At 35.9% G+C, this 24,651-nt stretch overlaps 1 protein-coding gene across 2 annotated transcripts in view; it reads right to left on the bottom strand.

Moving 5' to 3' along the window:
• dacha (dachshund a) overlaps positions 1 to 24,651 on the bottom strand; it is a 182,796-nt gene that overhangs the window by 78,441 nt on the left and 79,704 nt on the right. For both annotated transcript variants that reach the window (XM_051877524.1, XM_051877523.1), the window contains exon 2: positions 16,853 to 16,968. In XM_051877524.1, the coding sequence (XP_051733484.1) occupies positions 16,853 to 16,968 (116 nt within the window). The remainder of the gene's footprint in view (positions 1 to 16,852; positions 16,969 to 24,651) is intronic.

The following is a 24,651-nucleotide window of genomic DNA, read 5'->3' as shown; positions in this document are numbered from 1 at the left end:
AAAAATAACAAAACTGATTTTAACTCCATAATATTTATTTGTATATAGTGAATTTATTTGTGTATATATAGTAAGTAAATGACATTGCTGCAGCAATAGAAATGGCTAATTCCCTGGCAAGTGTACTTACTACTGAACTATGAAGACAGACCCTACTTGTGGACATGAGCACAATATAGTGGTTTTCCCTCAGGAGCTGACACATGTAAGGGCAAAATAGTTTTGTAAAACAGCCCACTAAGGGACTCTGGGTGTTTGTCTGAAGCCCTGTGTATACCAGGTATAAGATGCGTTTTGGTTAATCAGATCACAAGTAGATGACATTGGGTACAGGCGTAAACGGGGTCTAAAACTAGGGCTGGGTAAACAATATCGATTTCTCAATATTAATCAGTTCTCATTTTTACGAACCGATATTGATTCTTAAATCCCAAGAAAGACTTCAATAAAACAGCTTGTAAACAATGTCACGTAACGTCACATTTACCTCATATTCATTGACCATAAACTCATTAGTCAGCTAGAAAAGTGAACTCTAGAAAGCAGCATTCTGATAAATATAGTTATGCACAGTTACATATTCATTATAATTTTTCAATATTTAATATTTAATGCATGTTTGAATAAATCAGTTATGACAGCCACGATTTAAATGTTTATATTTATAAAAAAAAAAAAAAAAAAAAAAAAAAATGAATTGGAGTAGAAATATGATTATGTAATTCTAAACTTTATTTATTATAAAAAAAAAAACAATTGAGTGTAATTTAAGTGTTTGTATATAAATAAGTTAATTTTAACCTTCATTATTATAGTAAAGTAGTACCAACTGACTCCCATATGTAGTTTACAGCATTAGTTGAGAGATTTTTTTTCCTCTAGAAAATGCCATATACTGTAACTGATGTACTACATCCAAAATAATCAATATCGAATCGAATTGAATCGAAATCGTAATCAAATCGAAAACATGTGAATAGAAATCGAATCGTGAAAATTGTGTCAATACCCAGCCCTATCTAAAACGTACTGAGCTTCTCCACTTTTTGAACCACTTCCAGAGGTAGTCAAAAACGCATTTGACCGGATTTCTTTCATGGTGTAAACGCTCATGTGGTCAAATGCTTCCGAACAGCCACAAAAGACCACCTACTCTCCACCTACTGACCTAACGTGTAAACATTATGGGAAGCGCGCTAGCCAGCTTTGTCGGCTGAAGACCCAAGTTTGGTTTGAAGACGAAAAACGTACCAAGCACAACGTACAGTGTTCGCCGTGATCTTGCGGCTGTCAGAGCAAAAATGGAAGCTGCTGCTCTCTGTATGTTTTTCCATCATCTCCTTTCGCGTTCATATGTAAACTGCGTGAGCTTATTTCATCCATTAAGATTGAAAGATCTGAAAAAGCTCATACATTTACCCACTCATAGACCCTCCCCGTGAAGAAATCAGGACAGAAGTAGACAAAAGAGACGGATTAAAACACCAGATGTAAATGGGAATGTCTTGTACTTGTGTTCTGATCGACCAAAACGCATCTTAATGCCAGGTGTAAACAGGACCTGAGAGTTACCAAAGGCCAGTAGAGCCTGTCAACAGTGTCTTGATCTCAATAAAGACACAAGACAACCTCTTCTTAGCCATTTCATCTTTAGACTTATGAGGCATTTGTCTATAAGCTACACAACAAAAGCAGGAAATGATGAGCTTACATGTCTCAGGAACAAAGCAAGTTCAAGAGTCTATGTGAAAGAGAAAGTGGTGAGTCTCTCCGCGTCTCCCTCGGCATGCACTTGAAGGCTAACCTTTGTGTAACCTTTCTGAACGTTGAAAGCGTGTTTCGCCACTGAGTTATTAATTTGGACAAGGTCACCCTTTTATTCATTTTAATACCAGATTAACGAAGTCAGATCTTGAACTTTGATGTTAAATAATAAAAAAAAAAGTGCAGATGAGGGCAAAGTCGAGGACAGCGTGTAAAAATTAGCGTGACTTTATCGATGTGCTATTGACGTTCTCTCTTTTTTCTTCTCTTTTTTTTATACAAGGGGAAGAAGTGTCAGCGCGGCCGATACCTGGCTAACTAGCAGCGTAAGCACTAAAATAGGCATTTACATACTGCACTGTCAAAATTAATAAAGCTCGCTGTGGGATGCTGAGACTCTTTGTTTTTTTGTTGGCCCTTTTTTGTTTGAGTGTGTGTGTCTATATTGAAATTCTGTATTAGCTGTCCAGAGAGTAGGGGTGTGTGTGTGTGTGTGTGTGTGTGTGTGTGTGTGTGTGTGTGTGTGTGTGTGTGTGTGTGTGTGTGTGTGATGATGCCCTTCACATGGAGAACAGTAACTATTTCTGGTAAGCACAAGCTCATTTAGCTGCAGGTGCCCTGATGAGTAATTAACGTGGACATATTATTCATACAACCTCTTGATGCTCGATTCTCTGCTTATTAACACTTTATTACCACACAAAGAAAAAAAATATTTTAAAAAACTTTGGCATACATATACACACACATTAACACATGTTCATCTCGAATGACGGCGCATCTATAGGGTAATATGGTTTGTTGACAATAGCAAGGTGGAAAACAGACAGACAGAGTTGAGGTAATGTATGTTTCAGTCGATGGATGCGCATTCTGGCTTCCCAAAACGTTACAACAGTGATAATCAAAAAGCGTGGACAAAACAGTCACTCTTTGTAAACTTGGTTCACTGCGAGTGCCGTATGCTCTAATGTCCAGTCATTTATGCCGTCATCACCCGGGTGTTGATAGCGCGCGAGCGAAGGCGAGACCTGAACAGCACACGTTGCTATCTGTGTTTAAACTAAACTCATTTAAGCCTTGCTAATTTAAACATTCAAGAGCAAGACGCGAAAGAGAACTCGCGCGCGCTGTGAGAAGATTCGTGTGCGCTCATCCAACACGCTTATTTCAGACAGTGCGCAAATACTGAGTTCTCCTTTTTTAAGTCTTGCGCTTCAGCGGACAAATTCATACAAAAATTATGCCAACATGCCCGTCTTGTCGAGTATCCTAGCAAACATAGTCGGTTATGACTTATGCAAACGTATAAGAGTCGAGAATGACAACGCACTGGATTGTGCATGTCTTAAAGGGAAAAAAAAAATATTCCTGCTGCCTGTTTTTAATGTTAAATCAAACAAAAAATGACAAAGAAATCACTCACTGCTCTTGACTGAATAGCTTTTGTAACTTCAATAATGATTAATCTTTACTTAATTTATACAGTGAAGATAATATGCAATGTTATTTTATATTTGATTACTTTATCCATTTTTTGTCCCTGAAAACTACTGTTAAATACCTGAAAAACCTGAAAAGCACTGTATATTTTATTTGAATATTTGCTCTATTGTATTTATTTGTGCTGTTGCTTGTAGTTTGATTATTTGTTCTTATTTTCTTTATTTTTATTTGACAGTAGTCCTATTTTCCCTGAACATAGCATACCGAACTGTACCGAAACCGTGACCCTAAAACCGTGATACGAACCGAACCGTGAGCAATTTGAACCATTGCACCCCTAATATATATATATATACACACACACACACACACAGTATTGTGGGTAACGCATTACAAGCAACGTGAGATCAGATTACTTTTTTCAAGTAATGAGTAAAGCAACACATTACTTTTAAATTTACAACAAAATGTCTGATTTACTTTTTCAAATAAGTAACGCAAGTTATTCATTTACTCATCTCACTTGCAAAAAAAAAGATTCAGTATTCCTCAAAATGAATAAAAAAAAATTTAAACTCAGAATATTACGCAAACCTGCAATAATTAAATGTGCTAAATAACAGAAATATACTTAATATACTGTATTTAATCTAACTTTATTAACCAATGTCTTTGCTGCTGACCTTTGATGATCCAATTCAACCATATTAATAAGCAAAAATGATTTTAGATCAACATCACATTTGTTCATTTTTTGTTTTTATTGCTAAATAAAGAGCGTTAAACTTTCTTCTCCTTCATCCTATTCTTCTGTAATCCAGAACGGCAGCACAGCTGAAAGGTTTGTTTGAGCTGTGCCCTCTACTGTACAGGAGTGAATTTGCATTTATTTCAGCCTGTGGCTTATTCATTTCACTTTTGGTGTGAAAGGGCCTTTACGTTTGGCAAAAATAGAAGATTGTTTTGTTGTTATTAAAAAACAAACAAGCAAGCCTGGCCCTGGTGAGGAAAAGTATCGCAAAAGTAACGAAACCCATTACTTTCCATGAAAAGTAACTAAGTAACACATTAGTTACTTTTTTAGGGAATAACGCAATATTGTAATGCATTACTTTTAAAAGTAACTTTCCCCAATATGTACATGCATATTTTTTTTTTTGAAAGAAGTCTCTTATGCTCACCAAGTATTAAAAACTGTAATTTTGTGAACATTTTTAAATAGAAAGTTCAAAAGAATAGCATTTATTGAAATATTGATATTAATTTATTTATGATATATATAGAGAGAGGGGGAGAGGGGAGACAACTTCAGGTTTCTACTTGCACAATCTTTCATCCTGAGGCATTTGACTGAATGTCACTCCAAGGCTTCACAAAGACGACATAATTTATTTGGGATTAACAAATGTGTATCATTCCCCAGAACTAATCCCAATTTTGTAATCTCTGACACACGCAGATTGACTTGTGCTCACATAAGAGGTTTTGGATATGAGTGTAGGATTGATCTTAAGGTGGGTCTTAATATGTCGCCGGCGGCGCTAGCACACTCAAACAACACACATACGCTTAGACGTTCGTCCTGAACGTGAGTCATTGGCTCCAAACTGTCAATCAAGTCCCCTTTGCTAATTAAGTGGCTAATTATAGAGTTAACGCTGCCGAGCGGTGCAGTGATAAGGAGGCCAGCAGCTGACAAACAGACAGATGAGTATCATATCGCTTGAGTTCTGTAGGTGGACGTCTCAATAGCTATTAATTCTTCAATAAAGACAGATGAAGTTCACAGATGCGTTTAACAGCCCTTACAAAAATGTATGATAATTTCCATGAAAAAAGTTACAGTAGTTCTTGATACTATAAAGTAATACGTTTGAATGTGAACTTCGTCCAAATCTTTGACATTTGTTTAATTTCACTTTTTTGCGTCAACTAATACTACACTTAAAATAAGTGGTTACATTGATGGATCCACAACAAATACTAGTTACACTATAGTTCTTGTAGCAAAAGTTTCATGAAGGAGTGTTTTACTTCTTGTTGCTATGATTTTAAAATAAATACAACAGCTGTGTTGTTCCTGTAGTAAAACCATAGTTCATTTTTACAAAAAATACCACAGTTAAACTCTGGTTTCTGCAGTAAAATCAAAGTTAATTTTAGTTTAAGCCTGTGGTTACTATGGTTTTTAGCACAAATGGATTAGTTACACCACAATTGCTGAGGTAAACCCATGGCTAATTTTCATAAAAATCTGTGATTATATTTTCATATGGGTTTTATTGTAGCACAACTGCTATTTCAGCACTTTACCATGGTAAAAATTTGTCAAGGCAGCTAAAAGTGTAAGTTTCAGTGTAAATGCAACATTAGTGCTCTATCCACTATTTGATACTATATTTTGTAATTGTTTTATTTCTGTACTGTCAATTATTAGTCAAAATCTGCTAAGGGGTAATAATGGAACAACAGTTTTAAAAAGTGATTTTTTTTACTATTATTTACAACAGGACATGCAATTGTATGGGTTTAAATAAAAGATTTTTGTTATAAGAGACAATAAAAACAGCTTTGTTCATCAGAAACATTAATTTCCCTAGCAAAAATTTAACTTGATTATCAAAAGTCAAAGAATTTGTGATAGCTGAATGTAACAATTTTGACAAGCCAAACATGTCAGTCTCTGAGAAACGTAAATTATTTAAGCCAAAAAATAAACTTCATCACATAAAATACGTATAATGAACTACACAAAAAGCATTTAGAACATCTCCAGCATATTTTATAATTACCCAAAAATCAAACATGGTTCACCCCTTATGCACGTTATCAAGTCCGTTAAAAACTTTGGTTGGAATATTAGAACTAAAAACATTGACTACACTGAATTTGCCTACTTCTAAACTATATAGTAGGCAAACAACAGTATGTGAGCCAAGGAGTATGTCCAAATTCACAGTATTCATAAAACAGTAGGCAAAAAGTACAGAAGTCTTATTACTTCTGAAGTGTGCATTTGATGGACACTTTACTATCCCATGAGGCCATGGGAGAGGATTTGTGAATGGAAGCAAAGTGACACAACTGATGCCGTAGGTCACATAACAGTGACAAATTTCATTCATACTACACACATTCATACTTGTGACAAGCAGGGTGGGGCGAGAGCCGTGAGGGAATGGCGCAAGGCTGGTGACGTGATTGCTAAGGAGCATCACCTGCGCACTGCACCGGTCTCGTATCTCTCACGGAGGAGCTCCGGAAGCATAAAAGGAGGAGCGACGACAGTGAAGGACGAGAGAGGACCAGACCTGGACTTTGTGTTATGTTTTATTATGTTATGTGTGTGCGGCAGTCGTCCATGAGGGACTGCCACCATTTTACTTTCATTTTGTATTTGTTTATTTTATATATTAAAGTTGTTGAACGTTCGCCGGTTCCTGCCTCCTTCCCTGATCAACTAACCGTGTTACAATACTATACAGAACATACTTTTTAACGGTCAAGAAGTAAGTTTCAAACCAAATGTAATATTACTATATTGTTTGCGATTTCAGATGCAGCATTGGGCATCAATCACTTCACTGAATACTTGCCGGCTAAGAAATAAATAATTATTACCTTACGATCCATCTGTTTTCAAATCCACATAATTTGAATATCACAACATCGATGTCTATCAAAAAATAACGTGCACAATACACGGAGGTATTTACGAGAAGCAGAGGTCCAGCGAGTTCACACATTTCATAGAAAACCCACACTTGTGTTTTGTTTTGACTACGTCATCGCTTTCCGAGAAGAGGAGAAAATGGCGGCCTGAGCGGCTTCAACATGCTTTCTGTCAGAGACGATAACATACGTAATACATAACACACGTGAGTATAAATTTGTTCTTCACTTGATGAAATTGAATGGGTATTTGAATTACTTCAAACTGCATGCTAAAAACAATAAACTCCAACAACTGAAAAACTTTGCTGGGTTAGTGAACATCGTTCAACGTGTGGTTTTAACAGACATTTTTTATGCACTAACGATACACATTCTGATTCTCACATTCCTGATTTGAATATTTTCTATTCTTGACTGATCTTTTTTTTTTTTCATAATGTTGGCAGTAGATGAAGTGTTAAATGAGTGATCTTGAGACGAATCCCTGTAGTCATTTAATTTGACTCTCATATGCTGATGTAATATATATTATAAACTTGACAGGTGATTTTTGTAAAATGTAGTTTGATCACTATCTTCTCAGTTGTTTAAAAGATTAAGGCAATTATCAAAGTTTGACAAAATGTTTAATTTTCCAATAAAAGATACATTTTTAAATGATTTGTTACATTTAATTACCCCTTAGCAGATTTTTGACTCTTATTCTCTCACCTCTGGTGTGATACCACACAATATCTTCACATGTGGAGTAGTGATAAGTGAGGACAAACTGTTTAAAGAAGAAAAAAAAAATGTGAGAAACGCATATCATCCTTTCTTGTTCATTCGCTTCAGCTGAGTAGATCAATGCAGGAAGTGCTGGAGAAGTACTGGGAAGCCATCGGAGAGCGGCCAGCTTTGTCTTTATAAGAAGAGCAATGGAAATAAACACTTGAAGATCTTCTCCCGCGCAAGCCTCTCTCCGTCCCCGAGCCTGTGCGTGCTCTTGTAATTATGATGTCTCTGTGTTTTTGTTTTTTTTCCACAGGCTCTGCCTGCAATAATGAAGAGCTATTGAGACATCTCCTGCTAGTGTGTTTGAAGACAGGCAGATCACTCTGTGATCCAAAAAAAAAAAAAAAAAAAAAAAAAAAAATCATAGCCTTCATTAAATAGGGATTGAAGGCCACCCACCTATGCACCTGGGGGCAGATGGAGGAGAGTGAGAGTGTGTGTGTGTGTGTGTGTGTGTGTGTGTGTGTGTGTGTGTGTGTGTGTGTGTGTGTGTCTGTGTGTGTGTGTGTGTGTGTGTCTGTGTGTGTGTGTGTGCGTGTGTGTGTGCGTGTGTCTGCGTGTGTTACAGGAGGACAAAATGAGATTATAAAAACAGGGGAAGTATGAATGTGGCGCAATGAACATTACTAATTATTATACTAATACATACTATTTTATTATACTAATATATTATATATAATTATCTTTTTCTGTAAAAAATTGTTCATACTTTTCATTGCAGAAAAAAAATTCATGAAAAAAAAATCTAAAAATGTACAATTAAACTGTTAATTAGTTAACTAAATGAGTTCATCATTAACAGTGGAAATATATATTTAATAGGCAGGAAATAAATGTAATTTTACTGTGAAATACTGTAAAAATGATGATTATAGTATCAGTATGAAAGTGTGCATTACCTTATAATTCACAGTGAAAGTCTATTTCATTCAACAATAAAAATACTAATGCAATATCAACGTAAAATAATAATAATGCACTATATATTTATATACATTTTTTGGTTGTTTATCAGTATATTTCAATAAGAAAAAAAATGAAGTTAGCTCAGTTGTTCAAGTATATTAATACATTCCAATTACATATTCAGTTATGAACTGAATTATATAGTAAAGCCTGAAACATTATCACTGTATAACATTGAATTTCTAGCATCTTTCTGGTCAATTTAACAGGATTGTTGGTGTCTCTGCATATCAAGCTGTGATATGAAATCAAGAAAGTCTGCATTTCGCTTACAGTTAACAACTCTGTGTAAAATACATCAACAAATACTTCTATACCCTAAATTTTGGTCACAAATGTAACCTGTGGAATCAAATAGGGTATACAGTTCTGCCAAGACTGTACAGATGTCACCTTCGTCAGATATCAAAAAAGATGTCAAAAAGTCACAGACGTGCTAATGACTTTAAGACTGTGAGAAGTTTTTTTTCCTGACACAAAAAAAAAAAAAAAAAAAAAGCATTTGCAAATTACTAGCTTAATTTGTGTTCAACTGTGGATTTTTTTTCAGCTGACTTGTCAATTGACTGCCATATGTTAAATCTGCACGACTGTGCCACTTCAAGATGCACGGTGACTCCTTACAACGTTTTACAACGCCAACAAAAGTACAAAATTCAGGTGGGTGTTGCAGTATGCACTCTTATAAAGCGTGCACATGAATCACAGGTTTAACCAAACATAAACGCACAGTGGTTCTCGCTGATATCTATATTCCTGGCAGCACAAAGCTCTCGTCTCACACAGTTTGAAAGGCTTAGCGTTCATTAGGATGCAGGAGACGGGCTGCGCTGGCCCATATGTCACTAAACAGATCTCCATGTTTTATTTATCCTAGCTCTTTTCCTACACACACACACACACACACACACGCACACACACACGCACACACGCACACTCAGAGAGAGAGAGACAGAGTTAACCCCTCCAGTCAGAGTGCAACACAAGTGGCCAGCTCTAAAACAGACGAGGAAGAGAATCCCTCAAAGAGGTCACAGTGTTATGTTGAGTGGCAGTGCTTCAATTTGCAGTAAACAGTACATTTTGATAACCAAAATTTTCAGTTTCAAATTAATTCCCCATTGATAAAATCAAAGTCTTTCTTTTTGTTTATCTTTTAATAACTCGTAAATTAGAAACATGTCACATTACAGAAGTAAAATGGGTTGTAAACGGTTACCGCCAAGTCGACTACTTTTTGGTATGTAGCCAAAATGTTCGTTTTCAGCTTTCAATAAATTCTGGATTGATAAAATCAAGTTCTGTCCTATATATTTTTCTATTAATATCATTTAACTTAGAATCCCAAACCCAAAATGGGTCGCAAACTGCAAATTCACATTGACCTTTAGTCGGACCAGTCGACTCCTTTTTGAAATATAACCAAAATTTCAGTTTTCAGCTTCAAATTGATCGATAAAAATCAAGTTTTTTTGTCTTATTTCTTTTTAATACCTTTTAACTTACTTTTTACTGACGCAAGTAAAATGGCTTGTAAATTGCACATTTACATTGACCTTTAGTCCAACCAATCGACTACTTTCTATTCCTTGACTAGCCAACTACGTAACAACATACGACAATGACACTCTAGTTGCTCGAAAAAGAAGATGTCTTGTGCGTGCGAGAGTGCTTACAGGTGCATGACGGAGCCAGCGGCAGTCTTAAATACTCCTGCACTGAGTGCAGTGTGTGTTTCTGCACATGTGTGTGAGTGAGTTTAGGGAGGGGGGCAACAGAAGGGGGGATAAACAGATGGAGAAACTGCTCCCCAAAGGGACATGTCATTCATCAAAGTCACCAGCTAGGCCTGCAATTGTTTTCACCCACAGAGAAAGCGAGAGACGGAGTGTGTGTGTGTGTGTGTTTGTAGACAGGTTTGTGTAAGAGACGCTTTCTACAAGTGTGTATGTATGAGATCGAAGGCCGGGGACGTGTGTGTGGGAATGTGTGAGTTTGTTTGAGAGAGAGTGTTCAAGTGTCCTTTCGCTGACATTTCGTATCAGTGCCGCCCATCAGTTATCTGTTATCAGCGGTGGGCCCAGACTCGAACCCAAAACAGGCGGTGAGTTGGGAAGTCAGTGAAAGTCAAACTACCCCTGCGTATGGTCAACTATATAAGGATTGCTAGATTTTTTTGGTAACACTTTACAATAAGGTTTCATTTGTTAACTACACTAGTAAATATGAACAAACACTAAACAATACTTTTGTATTATACTACGTATTTTTACTAACCAACATGAACAAAGATTAATAAATGCTGTAAAAAATATATGGCTCATTTTTAGTTCATATTAGCTAATGCATTAACTAATGTTAATGAAAAGGACCTTATTGTAAAGTGTTGCAGATTTTTTTTTTTATTATTATTATTTATTTATTTATTTATCTTTTCAGATTTTTTTGCCACAATGCCAGGGTGCTCCAAGGGTGTGTCCACACTTGGCAGGTTTAGTTCGATTAAAATAAACCCTGGTGTGATTGCTCTGTTAGTGCGTTTCATTTGATTAAAGGATTAGTTCACTTCAAAATTAAAATTTCCTGATAATTTACTCACCCCCATGTCATTGAAGATGTTTACGTAAATTTTGAGGAAAACATTCCAGGATTTTTCTCCATACTTCACTGGGTTCAACGGGTAGCTTCAGTGGAGCTTCAAAGGGCTCTACATGATCCCAGACGAGGAATAAGGGTCTTATCTAGAGAAACGATCGGTCATTTTCTAAAAAAAAATAAAAAATTATATACTTTTTAACCACAAATGCTTGTCTTGCACTGCTCTGCGATGCGCTACGCATTACATATTCATGTTACAAAGGTCACACGTGACTAGGGATGGGTACCGAAACCCGGTATTAAAATGGCCCCGGGGCTAAATTATGAAAGACCGGTGTATCGATAAGCTCTGATGTTAACAGTTCTGCTATCGGTACTGGAGAAATTATGAAGAATTGCTATATAGACATTGCTATATAGACATTATCTTGCAAATTCTATCTTGCCAGAGTTGCCAGCTGTGTCTGTATGCAATAATATTAGGACATTTGTCTATGATGCATTTTTGCTTTCGCAATCTAGAAGAGAGATCGCGCTCACGCAGAGGAGCCACAGCGCGCACAGCCGCTCACATGAATGCCCTGTTTAATGGTGACGATGGAGGAGAGAACTAAACAACTAAACGTCTGCTTACACTTTAGGCCTGTGATATTAAGCTAATTTTATTTTTGATTTCGATTTCAAGGATCAGAAAGAAGATATCTGAGGTAAAACTATTAAAAACTAGCAGCGTTTCGTCTAGCACACCTTCATTCTATTCACAGCTGTGCGCGTTCGTTCCTCCCTAAACCCAAACTTAACGTCAGAATCAGCACAATTGGTAATTGTTGTAAAATGCAGTCTTTACTGTTTAATGTTTGATAATTATTATCAACGTTTTAAAACGTTGAAAGCACAATAATCCACGCAAGAGACGCTGTTTCTCAAGCTGAATTGTGTGTGCGCGCGCGCTCCAAAACGGATCACAAATAGACAAACAAATTACACGTTGGGCTTCAGGTGCACGTCCAAACGATCGAATACACACAAATATATGTTAAAATGACCGGATTGGAGCGTGTTTAGCTACTTAAACGCAGTTTATATCGTAAGTGTACATGAACAGCTTGGAGAAAATCCGATGTGTGTTAATATCTATTGTTATCGGAACATGAATCATTTTACAAGCTCTTCACGAGTTTTCAGCAGGTCAAAATACCATCATATGTAGGCTACGAACAGACATCGAGAGCATTTAGCCCTGCACACAGCACTGTTTTGAATGTTCGGTTAGTTCTGTCACAAAATATACGTTATAAAAGCAATATACCAATGCCTTTAGGTTTGGTATCATTAGGTTCAGTGTTAAAAATGCCATTGTGAACGCTAAGCGGACCAGGACTTAATGTTTGTTTACCAAACGAACCAAGCGAACCGTGTGTACACACACTCTAAGTGGTTGCCAGGGTGTTGCTAGGGTGTGGCTGAAAAGAGCCAAACTTTCAAAGGAATATTTCAGTTCAATACAAGTTAAGCTCAATCGATTGCAATTGTTGCATATTGTTGATTACCAAAAAAATATTTTCGGCTTGTCTCTCTTTAAAAAAAAAAAAAAATTGGTTTCAGTGATGCAATTACAATTGAGATAAATGGGACCAATCTGTTAAAATACTCAATATTTCAATAAAATAGCCACAAGATGTTAACCGTATGTTTGGATGATTTTACTAATCTTTTCTGAGTAAATTTATATTCAACTTTAATCACCTTCACCTTTAATCAACTTTACAGCTCAAATAATAGCCAAGAAGAATACATTTAAGTGTTTATACATTATAACCTGTACATTTCTGTTTTGAAATCATCAAAAAATTGGCCCCATTAACTTCCATTTTAAGTGCTTCACCGTAACCTTGATTTTTGCTTTTAAAAAAACAAAAAAACAAAGTTGAAATTATTTTTGTGGAAATCAACTTAATTTAATTCACTGGGCCTAACTCATTCTAAGCCCGAAATAAGTCTTCCAGATATGGCTTGTGCTTGTAAGTCTATAGGATTTTCATTATTTTTTATCATCCACCAGATGAAAATCACAAGTTTGATCTCTTAGGAAAGTAATAGTATACCTCTTCTCAATAAGCTGCAGGGTTTTAGCCATCATTCATGTCAAACACAAACAACGCAAGTTATTCTAATGTCTTGTACATATGAGTTGTATATCAGCTCTCGTTCTCACTCTCCTCTGCTCAAGTGCCACAGGCTTATAATGTTTCTGTCAACAGCAATTCAGGAAACCAAATGCAAAAACAAACCCCACAACAACACCTGGTTGACTCGCACCCCCCTACTGCATTCAGACTGGAAACACAGCGGAGGGCTTTGAGAAAACAGAAAAACGCTTCATTTCTCCAGAGACGTCTTTCTCTGGCTGTTTTTCTCTCTCTAAGGGTGATGGTGAGCATTGATATCCTCCGCCAAGCGCCGTATCAGCCGAACCGCCACTTTGTTCTGCCTAATTATGGCATTAGCAGGAAATAACAGCACAAATTGCTGCTAATAATTAAATGACAAGTCTGATCAGAATCTGCTGATGTGTTAGTAACACGCTAGAAAGTGACGATAGTTACGATGCCTCAAATGTATTACTAAAAACTAATGTGATGTACTGATGTATGGGCACACATTCAAAATAGTTTATTGAGTTAGGTTAGGAAAAAAAAAAAAAATTATATATATATATATATATGTTAATAAAATTATATAAAAAAAATAGTAATTTAGTTTTATGATATAATTAATTAATTATAAATACACACTTGTATAATTACTGACTATAATAAGGACAACTGTAATTAGAATCCATACTAGATTAATATTACAACCAATACTAATTACATTCATTTTTACCTCATTACAAGGTTGCAAATCCAGTCATTTGCTGTGAAAGATCTCAAATTTAGTCATCTTTGATAACTGTGGCCCATTTAACAAGATAATATTTTCAGCTATTATATATTACCATGAATACTGCATCTCAATGGAAGGGCGTTATAAACTACTACATAAAAGGTTTAGATGATTCATAGGAATTGTAAATGTTTAAGCAGCTTGACTTGACTTTCTATTTGTATTGGAATATGCACGGAAGAAATGCAAGTGGAAAGGAGTGATCGTTTGCTATAAACAATCAGTTCAGCTACTCAAGTTTCATAAATGTTGATACTACTGTCATGGAGAATCGACGGAGGCATCCTGACATACATGTGGAGGACAGTTCCTGTATGGATTCATGCACGGAACTACATCAGGAAGACCCGAGGGATTTGAGACACAACCGGATGGAATCCAAAATAAAAACTTTAGTTCATTTAACACATTTAAAAGGGTAAATGATACCAGTAACTATATCATCTGAAAGAAATATATATATATATATATATATATATATATATATATATATATATATTAATGTATATATATTATAATATATATATATATATATATATATATATATATATATATATATATATATATATATATATATATATATATATATATATATATATATATATATATATATATATATATATAATTTTTTTATTTTTTTATTTATTATATAAAGAAATATATATATAAGTTACACTACTAGTCAATTATTTGGAATTTGAAGGAAGTCTCTTCTGCTCACCAAGGCTGCATTTATTTGATCAAAAATACAGCAAATACAGTAATATTGTGAAATATTATTACAGTTTAAAATACAAATTAATAAAAATATAACATGTAATTTATTCCTGTGATCAAAGCTGAATTTTCAGCATCATAACTCCAGTCTTCAGTGTCACATGATCCTTCAGAAATCATTCTAATATGCTGATTTGCTGCTCAAGAAACATTTCTTGTTATCATCAATTTTGAAAACAGTTGCACTGATTAATATTTTTGTGGAAACTGTAATACTCTACCATTAAAAAGATTAAAAAAGTAAAATAAATGAATAGTTTGATTCAGCAAGGATGCGTTAAATTGATCAAATATGATTATAATGTTACCAAGGATTAACATTTTTAAATAAACTATGTCCTTTTGAACGTTTTATTCATCAAAGAATCCTGAAAAAAAAGTAAACCACAAAAATCTTGAGCAGCACAACTGTTTTCATCATTGACAGTAATAAGAAATGTTTCTTGAGCAGTAAATCAGCATATTAGAATGATTTCTGAAGGATCATGTGACACTGAAGACTGGAGTAATGATGCTGAAAATTCAGCTTTGATCACAGGAATAAATTGCAATTTAAAATATATTAAAACAGAAAACAGTTCTTTTGAATTGTAACAATATTTATAATATTACTGTTTTTACTTTTACTTTTTTACTGTTGTTAATGAAATATGATTGTTAGAAATGTGACAGTAAATCCATCTTTGCTAAATTCAAACTAAACCTATATTAAATGTAACCAATTAAATAAATAAATGAATCACCTGTGAGTAAGTAATGATTACGTAAGAATGGTTTTATGAATGATTCACACAAAAATTTGGGTTACATTTTATTTTAAGTTGTCTTTGTTACACTGTAATTATACATTTAAGTACTGAGTAATATTAAGTAACTACATGTACTTACTATGGGGTTAGGTTTTGTTTTAGGGTTAGTTGCCTGTAATTATGCATAATTTATAGTTATTATTATCATAACTACATGTAACATATGTAACAATGAACACTGTAAAATAAAGTGTTACCAAAATTTGTGTTCACGTTTCATGAATGAGGCCCATAATGCGAATGTCACTATGAACTAACGTCGCTCTCAAATCGCATCACATCCTGCAAAGTCAGACATTTGTTGGAGTTGGGGACGGCAAGATGAGCAGAGGGATTGAGAGAAATGTGGATGCACATTTTAAAGAGCTCCTTCCCCCCCGGAGCGGCCGGCAGAAATAACAACAGAGTCATCTAAAATCAATCAGCGGGGCCGGCTAACGGACTGCTCCGGCTACTCCGCGCTGCGCAGATCGATACACGCGCTGGCCATTGTGAGAGCTAAATTGCCACTACCATCAGCAATTTAGAGAACTGAAGCTAAAAAGCAAGGAGAGGAACGATGGCAGCGGACATGACGTTAACCGAGACGCACATGTGGTTTAGTCGAAAATATAAATACGCAAACAAACACACAGGTGAGGCCCAGTGGTTTGGGATTTGGTCTAAAAGCGATCAAACAATACCTCTGAAACGGATTGTATTCCAAAGGAAGGAAAGATGAAAGAGGGATGACGAGAGAGAAAGAGAGAAAGCAAATGCGTGCACAGGAAAAAAGCAAAGAGGCTACAGAAATCCAATAGTTTAACCTCTGTTTGAGACGCAGTGGTGGCCAGTGAAGGACAGAGGGGGAAAATCAATACGAGCTGATTTGCAGAAGGTGGAAGAGTGGGAGGAGGAGGAGGAGGAGAGCCAGAGAGATGGGAAAAGAGACCGACAGCACAGATAAAAATAAAAAGAAATCCAGATTACACAGAAGAAGGAAAAATGTTCCTATACGTGGGTTTTACACACTGGTGTCTGTCTGAGCGTGTCGTTTATTGATGGGGGAGGCGGGTATTTTTAGGTCTTCCAGGTGGGGGAGCGAGAGGTGGTCTTACCTGTCGGGGAGAGCAGACTCGGAGAGAGCAGCCCGTGAACGCTGTGAGGAAGCAGACGAGAGCTGTCCTGCATCGCCACGCCGAGAGAACGCTTGGGAGGACGACCAGGCCGAGAACTGGAGAGAAAAAAAACAGACAACATGGGTTTTATTGACATGAGATTTTTTTAAGTAGTAAATAAAATAAAGATTATTGGAGTCTGTTTTACAAGAAAATACTATTTCAGTATTTCTACTTCAAAATTTCACATTTAATTTATTGCATTACTTACATTAGCGATTTCTGAAGGAAAATATTTTCTACACCCTTTTTTTCAGTGTGCATTTGCATCTACATTTTGGCTTTGACATGTAGGTCACAAGGTCACATGACTGTGTGTGCATTTGATAACACGTAAATAAATATAGGCTACTTTTGGGTCGATGACATGACCCTAACAAAAAAAAAAAAAGAAATTCATATAAACTATGTCTTCAAAACATGATAATATATGATACAATCACTCATAAGCATGTTTTTTTAAATGTATGAATATTTTAATTTTTCTGTTAATACAACTGTTTTGATATCATAATGAAGACAAAAGCCTTTTTTTTTTTTAAATGCAGTTTTCAAAAAAAAAAAAAAAAAAAAAACACTTTTTAATAGTATTATTTAAAAAAAAAATAAAAAAGTACAACATAATAATCTGACTTTTTTTTGACAAGGTAAAGTTAATTCTGGTTGTAAAATGGAATGTGGATATCATCCCCAAAAACTTAATGACATTAATGACAAAAAACAACTTTTAACCTGAAAAATTATTTGTTTTAAAACATATTTGAAAATAATATTTAAGATCAATCATGTATTCAAGATGTCAGGAAAACTTTTTTTTTTTTTTTCCCCACTTGATGTAACCACATGACATTTTAGTGTCATTAAGTTGAAACTGTTCTTGAAATGCAGTTTTCAAAACCAATATGAATGGGTCATTGATGAATAAGGTTTTTAAAAGTGTGAAAAAACATAATCGCGATATAATTAATTTTGAAGTTTTATTAAGTGTTAACAATGAGATTATGTGGTTTTTATAATCAATTAACACTGCTTTTGTCATTTTTTACAAGATGGACAAAATTTGTCACCAAAAAAGTCATTCAATTTAACCAAAATTTCAAGTTTTTAAAATATTACAACATTTTCCGTGTTTTATAAAGTTGTACCGAATGACCTGATGTTTCAAGACATGCGTATGAGCAAGTGAAAACATTAAATTTTTCATATAGTTAAAAGAGAGTTAATTACTTTGCTTCATAACTATGTGGTCCTCTGCAAGTGTCTGAATGATGTCACATCCTGTCACATGATATTGACCGCATGACTTGATCCAAAATGGTCCCTTTATTTTGGTTACTCCAAATGACATCAATGAAATTCATTTTTCCGGACATTCTTTCTCATAATAAAGCGACAACTTCTACACATAATTTTAATACCATTTTGCACTATGATGATGTATGATGTTATAAAATCATGCCAGAATAAAAAATATATACATTTATTACATTTTAAGATATTTTAATCACAAATGAAATGGCTGTATTGGCCTTTGGATGGTTAAACCGAATGACCTTTTGACACTTCAAAATCTTTAAAATACATTCATATGTAGCAAAATATAATTAAAACCTTTTGGATCCAGTAAAAGAGATCGAGTTGTAATACCTTACATACTTTGGATGTCATATCTTTGTTTTTTATTATTATTATTATTAAGGCCTTTGCACAAAAAAATGACCCGTCATGTCATTGACCCGAATACAAAGAGTGCATTTCTAAGAAACTGACACATAAAACACTTTTTACTATCTTTATCGTGGAAACTTTCATGTCAATGAGCCTTATAATAAATTCTGTAAATGTGATTTTATGGAAAATTCAATCTCTTCATGCAGAACAATGAAAAAAGAAAGTTCTTTAAGAGCAGAATCACTACAGTTACTACATTTTACACACATACACACAATTTGTCAACAAAACATATGGTTATACATCATCCTCTGTCATGATGGATACATGAACAAGCACAGTCTTAGAAACACGTCCCGCTAACGTACAACACGCTAGACAAATTATTCAACACAAAACACAAACACACACACACTTATCTCTCACACTTCATTGTGAGAGGGGCTATCAAAGAGACAGGTACATGACAGTTCGAACCCTGCACAAGGGTGCTGGCAGAGCAAAATAAGCCAGAAAAGCAAAATGCTAATTCAACTGCTGCATATCATTGGATCATGTCCAAGAACATCAAGCAGCAAGTCTTTTTCACCATTCTATTAATACTGCAGCGCTAACAAACACAGTCCAGAGCAGAATCACCACTAAACTGATCATAGCAAAGGAAAGAGCAAGAACACCACAGCGAGCAGTTTGTTCTTAATAGTATTACATAGAAGTTTCTCAAGTCATTCATGGCAGCATACAGTGTGCGCACACACACAGACCTCAACCAAAGCAGAAGTTGAAGTCACAAAATAGCATTTGCTGTCCATAATGTGACACACTTTTGAGTCGAATCTGAATGCGAGTTTGCCATTGATTGCGAAGAACAACTGCTCTACTGAAACATCACCAGCGCCAACTTTTAATTAAGATTTTGAATGAAGTTCCCCATACTGAAGTGTTACCACTGTTTCTATAGACCTAATGTAGCCCCGCCCCCTTTCAGCACTGCAATTGTTGTATTCAGTCTTTCGGTTTGTATTTTCCACAGCTGAAGGTAAGATCTTATGAATTTATGAATGAACTGCTCGTTTTAAAATCTTCCCGGTCAACTGACATTACAATGCTCATGATAACTTTCATTAACTCTACAATGAGTAAATCCACTACACCAGCTAATTACTCATCGATGGCGGTGCCATAGAAATATACAGAGCTACCGCAAAAACGGAAGTTCAGTTGGCGCCAATAGCCTAGTGGGCAGCACGCCAACATATATTTTGCTTCATTTAGACCTTCAAATATTAAACAGGTCAAAAATACATCAAAGTAAACAGGGGAATTGCAATGTAGTGCACTACAATAGGCGTTTCAATACAACATCATCATGCACATGTTCAGAAAGACATATGCTCCAGTTCATATTGTTTACTTTGACATGTCTAGTCAGTATACACCACCTCAAACAGCTGTGGCGCATGTTGTCTATAATGCGCCTGGTGCAGATACGCTGGATGGGTTTATTATTACTCAACTCATGACACAAAGCAACATGGCTAAAGTATTACGTGACACATGAAAGGGGCATTGCAAAATATGCTTTATTTTTGTTATTCTGCTAGGTGCCACTAGTGTCACAGAAACGACATACTTCACCTTTAAAGGTGCAATAGGTGATTCCGAAAAATGTTTTTGTTATACTGGTTAAAAGTCTCCTCATATCCTGATAGCAATCACTGTTAACCAGTCGAAATGTATTTTTTTAAATATATATTGTCTGTGGAAGGCGTAGGACCCTTAAATGTTCATCCAATCTTCATATTCGGTCTGAATGAAATAATACAATGTCCTACCTGCCTGTCAACATATGATTTTACATTCCCTCGCACACCCTGTTCGCGCAGACATCATACGTCATCAGCGCGTTTCATGCTATGCAGAGTTTATACAGACAGACCTCGCTCACACCGCAAACAAAAAGCAGCCACCTTTTACAGTTCCTACCGAATCAAAACAACGAGCTTATGCTGCGCTCAGGCCATAACTAGCGTAATTAAGAGATGGCAATCTGTTACGTTCTAACCGGAGCTGTTCACGTCCTCAGACTCAGAATTATGCATTTCCATGTCAACAGTATCAACACCGAAATGAATCTGCAGCAGTCAGGTACAAGTTGTTTATGTTCATTATTGATGAGGCATTGAGACATGAGGTAGTTTAATGCCATCTCTTATGACACTTTACTGAAAGCAGCTGTGTGTGTGTGTGCATGTTTAAGTGTTTTGGAGGAGGCGTGGCTTTGGACACCGATTTGCAGGGAGGGATGCTTTCAATGCTAGCAGGCTAACGTTAGCATTTCCCAGATCACCTACTGCAGTGATTTAAACAACATGGCATCATTATATTATCTCACTTACTATTATTTACTATTTTTAAAATATATAGATGACTTTATATTTTAGCAAGAGTGTCCTTCACAAGGGGATCGTCATATTTGGGGTTGTTTGCCATCAAGTTTCAACCCTTGGCCTAAACTGTACTTCCATCACTCTCAGATTCACCTTCAATCTCTAAGACCTTAGTAGTGCACTTATGCATATTTTTAAGTACTTACATTTCAGACTTGAAGCAATACTGCAGTAAAATGATACCAATAAACAGCATCTTTACTACAAGCCAAGAGGATCAATGGTAAACTTCAAATGACCCCTTCAGCGTCCAGCTTTGTCTATACGTCACCACATGGGACTTCCTCCCTTTCCTGCCCCAAGATATTTCAGTTTGACTCGCTGATCTGTTGACAAGCTTGTCAAGGTCTGTGGCAAATGGGAATCACTTTGGACCATCACATTACTAATCTAATTAAAAACTCTGAACAGGGGAGCGTGGTGAAAAAGAGAGGCAATCAACATGAATCACTTTAGCTGTTGTAGTCCCTGTAAGTGGAGAGCAGTCGATGGAGTTAACTGTACTGTAAAAAAAAACGTCAGCACAGTTTGCCAGACCACAATTCCTCTCCAGTGCAGATAAAATTAATGGAGTCTTTGATTCTGGTAGAGTTTGACAAACTACTTTTCAGTCTCGTTTTGTTTCACTGAAAAAAATTTTATGCAGTGATTTTATTGACAGAGAAAATAGTGGGGGATCGAGACATCGAGAACACCACCTTATGCTAACCACTAGGCCACAGGTGAGAAAGAAACCTATTAAAGGTTGCAAATAACATTCATTATTTAAAAATATCAGCGAAGGCCTTTGTGTGCAAAGGCCTGAGTTTGTTTTAAAGTTGGTTTTTACATCATTCTGACAAAAGCCACGTTGGAAAACAATCAATTACCTCAGTGTTCCGATAACACAACTCCATTTCCTTTGAGGAAAGCAAATTAGAAAACAGCATGGTGGGGCAGCAAATGATTCCGTGAGGTCAATGTAGTGCAGGAAGAAAAATCAGCTAAATGTCAAAAGATCCCACCTTTGAAGACGGTCAGCTACTAACTTGAAATCGCACATCAGTGAAAAGAAAAGCAGACGTTTCCGGTTGTGCTTAAAACGAGGTGGAAAACCATTTCCTTTAAAGCTCTACGTCAACGTGTGTTGAAGAACAAGAAGAGTTCTTTCTTTCCTCATTTGGAGCATCTGACTCACTTGCTCCTTTTGAGCATTCCTAATCGAGGCGTGCCCGAAATACAAGATAGAAAAAAAAAGCCAACATGCTGGAGTCGTTAGAAATCTGCAGTCAGGCGATTGTGCGTGAACAGGCACTTGACTCCCGCGGGACTCTTAAAGCTATTTTCTTATTTAGCTCCACTTTGACTGGGTATTGTTAGAGGCCGAGCAGTTCTTTCCTCACTCGTGACAGGTGCTTCCCTTATATAAAACCCATCCTTTCATTTTCAAGAGCACTTTTGGAAAGGTATAGTCATGTACTTGACACAATGTTCCAGAAAAAGTATTGGAATTCTAATTGTATGGAAATATGTGACTTGGTATGATTACTACAAACAAGGATATAGTGTTGACGTAGCGCTGCAACTATTTAGATCATCAAATTTTGGATTAAAAGTTTATTTCCAGACACAATAATTATTGCATGATCTTACACTGATTATGCCTATTACCATGAAAACGAAAGGTCACGCAAATGCTTTTGTTAAGGTCATAAACTGTTTTTAAAGCATATTTTTGACCATTTGAGAACTTTTTTGCTCTGCACTTCCCAAAGTTTTGACATAAAAAGGGGAAAATTCAATGATTTCAAAACCTCATGGTTTTACATGGTTTTTGTTCATAATGAGATTTTTTATTGTTAGCAGCATTTTGTTGTACATGTAAATGCACTTAATGTGTAAACGAAAGTTTATTAAATTTTCACTGTGCAAAGAAAATATTTTCAATGATACTGATAATTACAGCTAATTCTCTATCGCCTTTATTGATTATTAAAAATGAAAATCTCCTTAGTGAAGGAAATATTGTCCAAATGAAGTGAACATTCTGTATTTTCACATTTAATATGGCTGTATAATGTATTTTATTTTTTATGTTCAGCCATTTTAAGGCATTTCGGTAATGATCTGTGTATGGTAGCAATGCAGATAAAAGATGGAAAGACACTGCATGTGTGAAATAAATACATTTATTGGAAAAAATAATTGAGAAATTTTACTACAATTTAACATGTTTCATGTTTAATAGTTATTTATTATAGCTTGTCAAATTTGCTGCTATTTGGGTGTGAGCAAACATGACGTTTTTGTGTGTCCCTTTAAATGCAAATGAGCTGCTGCTCCCGCCCGCTTTCTAGAAGAGGGCGGAGCTTTAACAGCTCACGCTTCGGTTGCTCAACAACAACAAAGCTGGAGAATCTCACGCAGCCAAAATGAGGATTGTCAGACACTGATGGAGAGACTCAGGAAGAAGTTACAACTTTTAGAATGAAACTGGACGTTTCTGAATGGTTAGTGGATTAATTTTATGTAGTTGCTGTGGAGTTGATTCAACTCATCGACTAGCATGTGCCGTCATGTTAATCTTTTGTGCAAAACCCATATGGACGCCCACCAAACAGAGCCATACACAGCAGGCTAACATTTATGATTGCTATCAAATTCTGTGAATGCTCTAATATTTTTTCTAAATTATCACTCGGACAGAAACAATCGAGCTTGCCAGGGTCAACTTGCAGGCTATCCAAGCTAATGAGACTCTAAATAGCGTTCTGTGCTCGTCTGTGCAGCCAACGACAGAACAGTTAACATGCTTTGCTTAAACTTTTGCCATGGCGTTAGAACTGGTACACCGCTGTCGCTTGCGAAAACAAAATGGCGCCACCATGGGTGGAAACGTGCAGATTAAGGGGCGGTAATATTATAATAAGATCCCCTTCCTACGTCACTAGGGGAGCGAAATCTGAGCGGCTTGTTTTTTCACATGCTTGCAGAGAAAGGCTTACCAAAACAATGTTACTGTGTTGTCCTTTTTCACGTTTTCTGGGTTGGTAGATGCACCACCGGGGACCCGATTATAGCACTTAAACACGGAAAAAGTCAGATTTTCATGATATGTAACCTTTAATACATCTTATAGACTAGTTGTTGTATCCATAATTTCAAATACTGAACTAAAATATTGCAGAATTCATAAAAGCTTATAAAACGAAACTGCACTAGTAAGAGGAATATCATCTTTTTAGAAGTTTACACAGTTGTACAATCTCTTCCGAATTGTTGATAAGTATCCAATAATTTGGGGGGGACATTATACATTTTCTCGGGTTCTTACTATAAAAGAATAGGATTAGGAATAAGGCAAAAACAAAATATGAACACTCATAATCAGAGTGTCCTGGCTTTGTCTCTATTATCCGGTTGTAATGCAGGTCTATTGAAGACTGCTTGTCAGTATATCGAGTCGACTCCCTGTGAACCGCTCAATGCTTTAGTCAATCTGACTGTAATGGAGCCTTTCACACCCTGAGAATTCCCTGGTATGGGAATATTTTTCATCTCCCTTTCCCACTTGCAGGCATGATGCCCATGTGCGTTCCCTACAGCCACGACAGACAGTGAAGAGCAGCGAGTATACAA

This window comes from Ctenopharyngodon idella, chromosome 21, assembly GCF_019924925.1.
Source record: "Ctenopharyngodon idella isolate HZGC_01 chromosome 21, HZGC01, whole genome shotgun sequence".
Lineage (NCBI taxonomy): Eukaryota > Metazoa > Chordata > Actinopteri > Cypriniformes > Xenocyprididae > Ctenopharyngodon > Ctenopharyngodon idella.
This window is presented reverse-complemented; position numbering and strand designations above follow the sequence as displayed.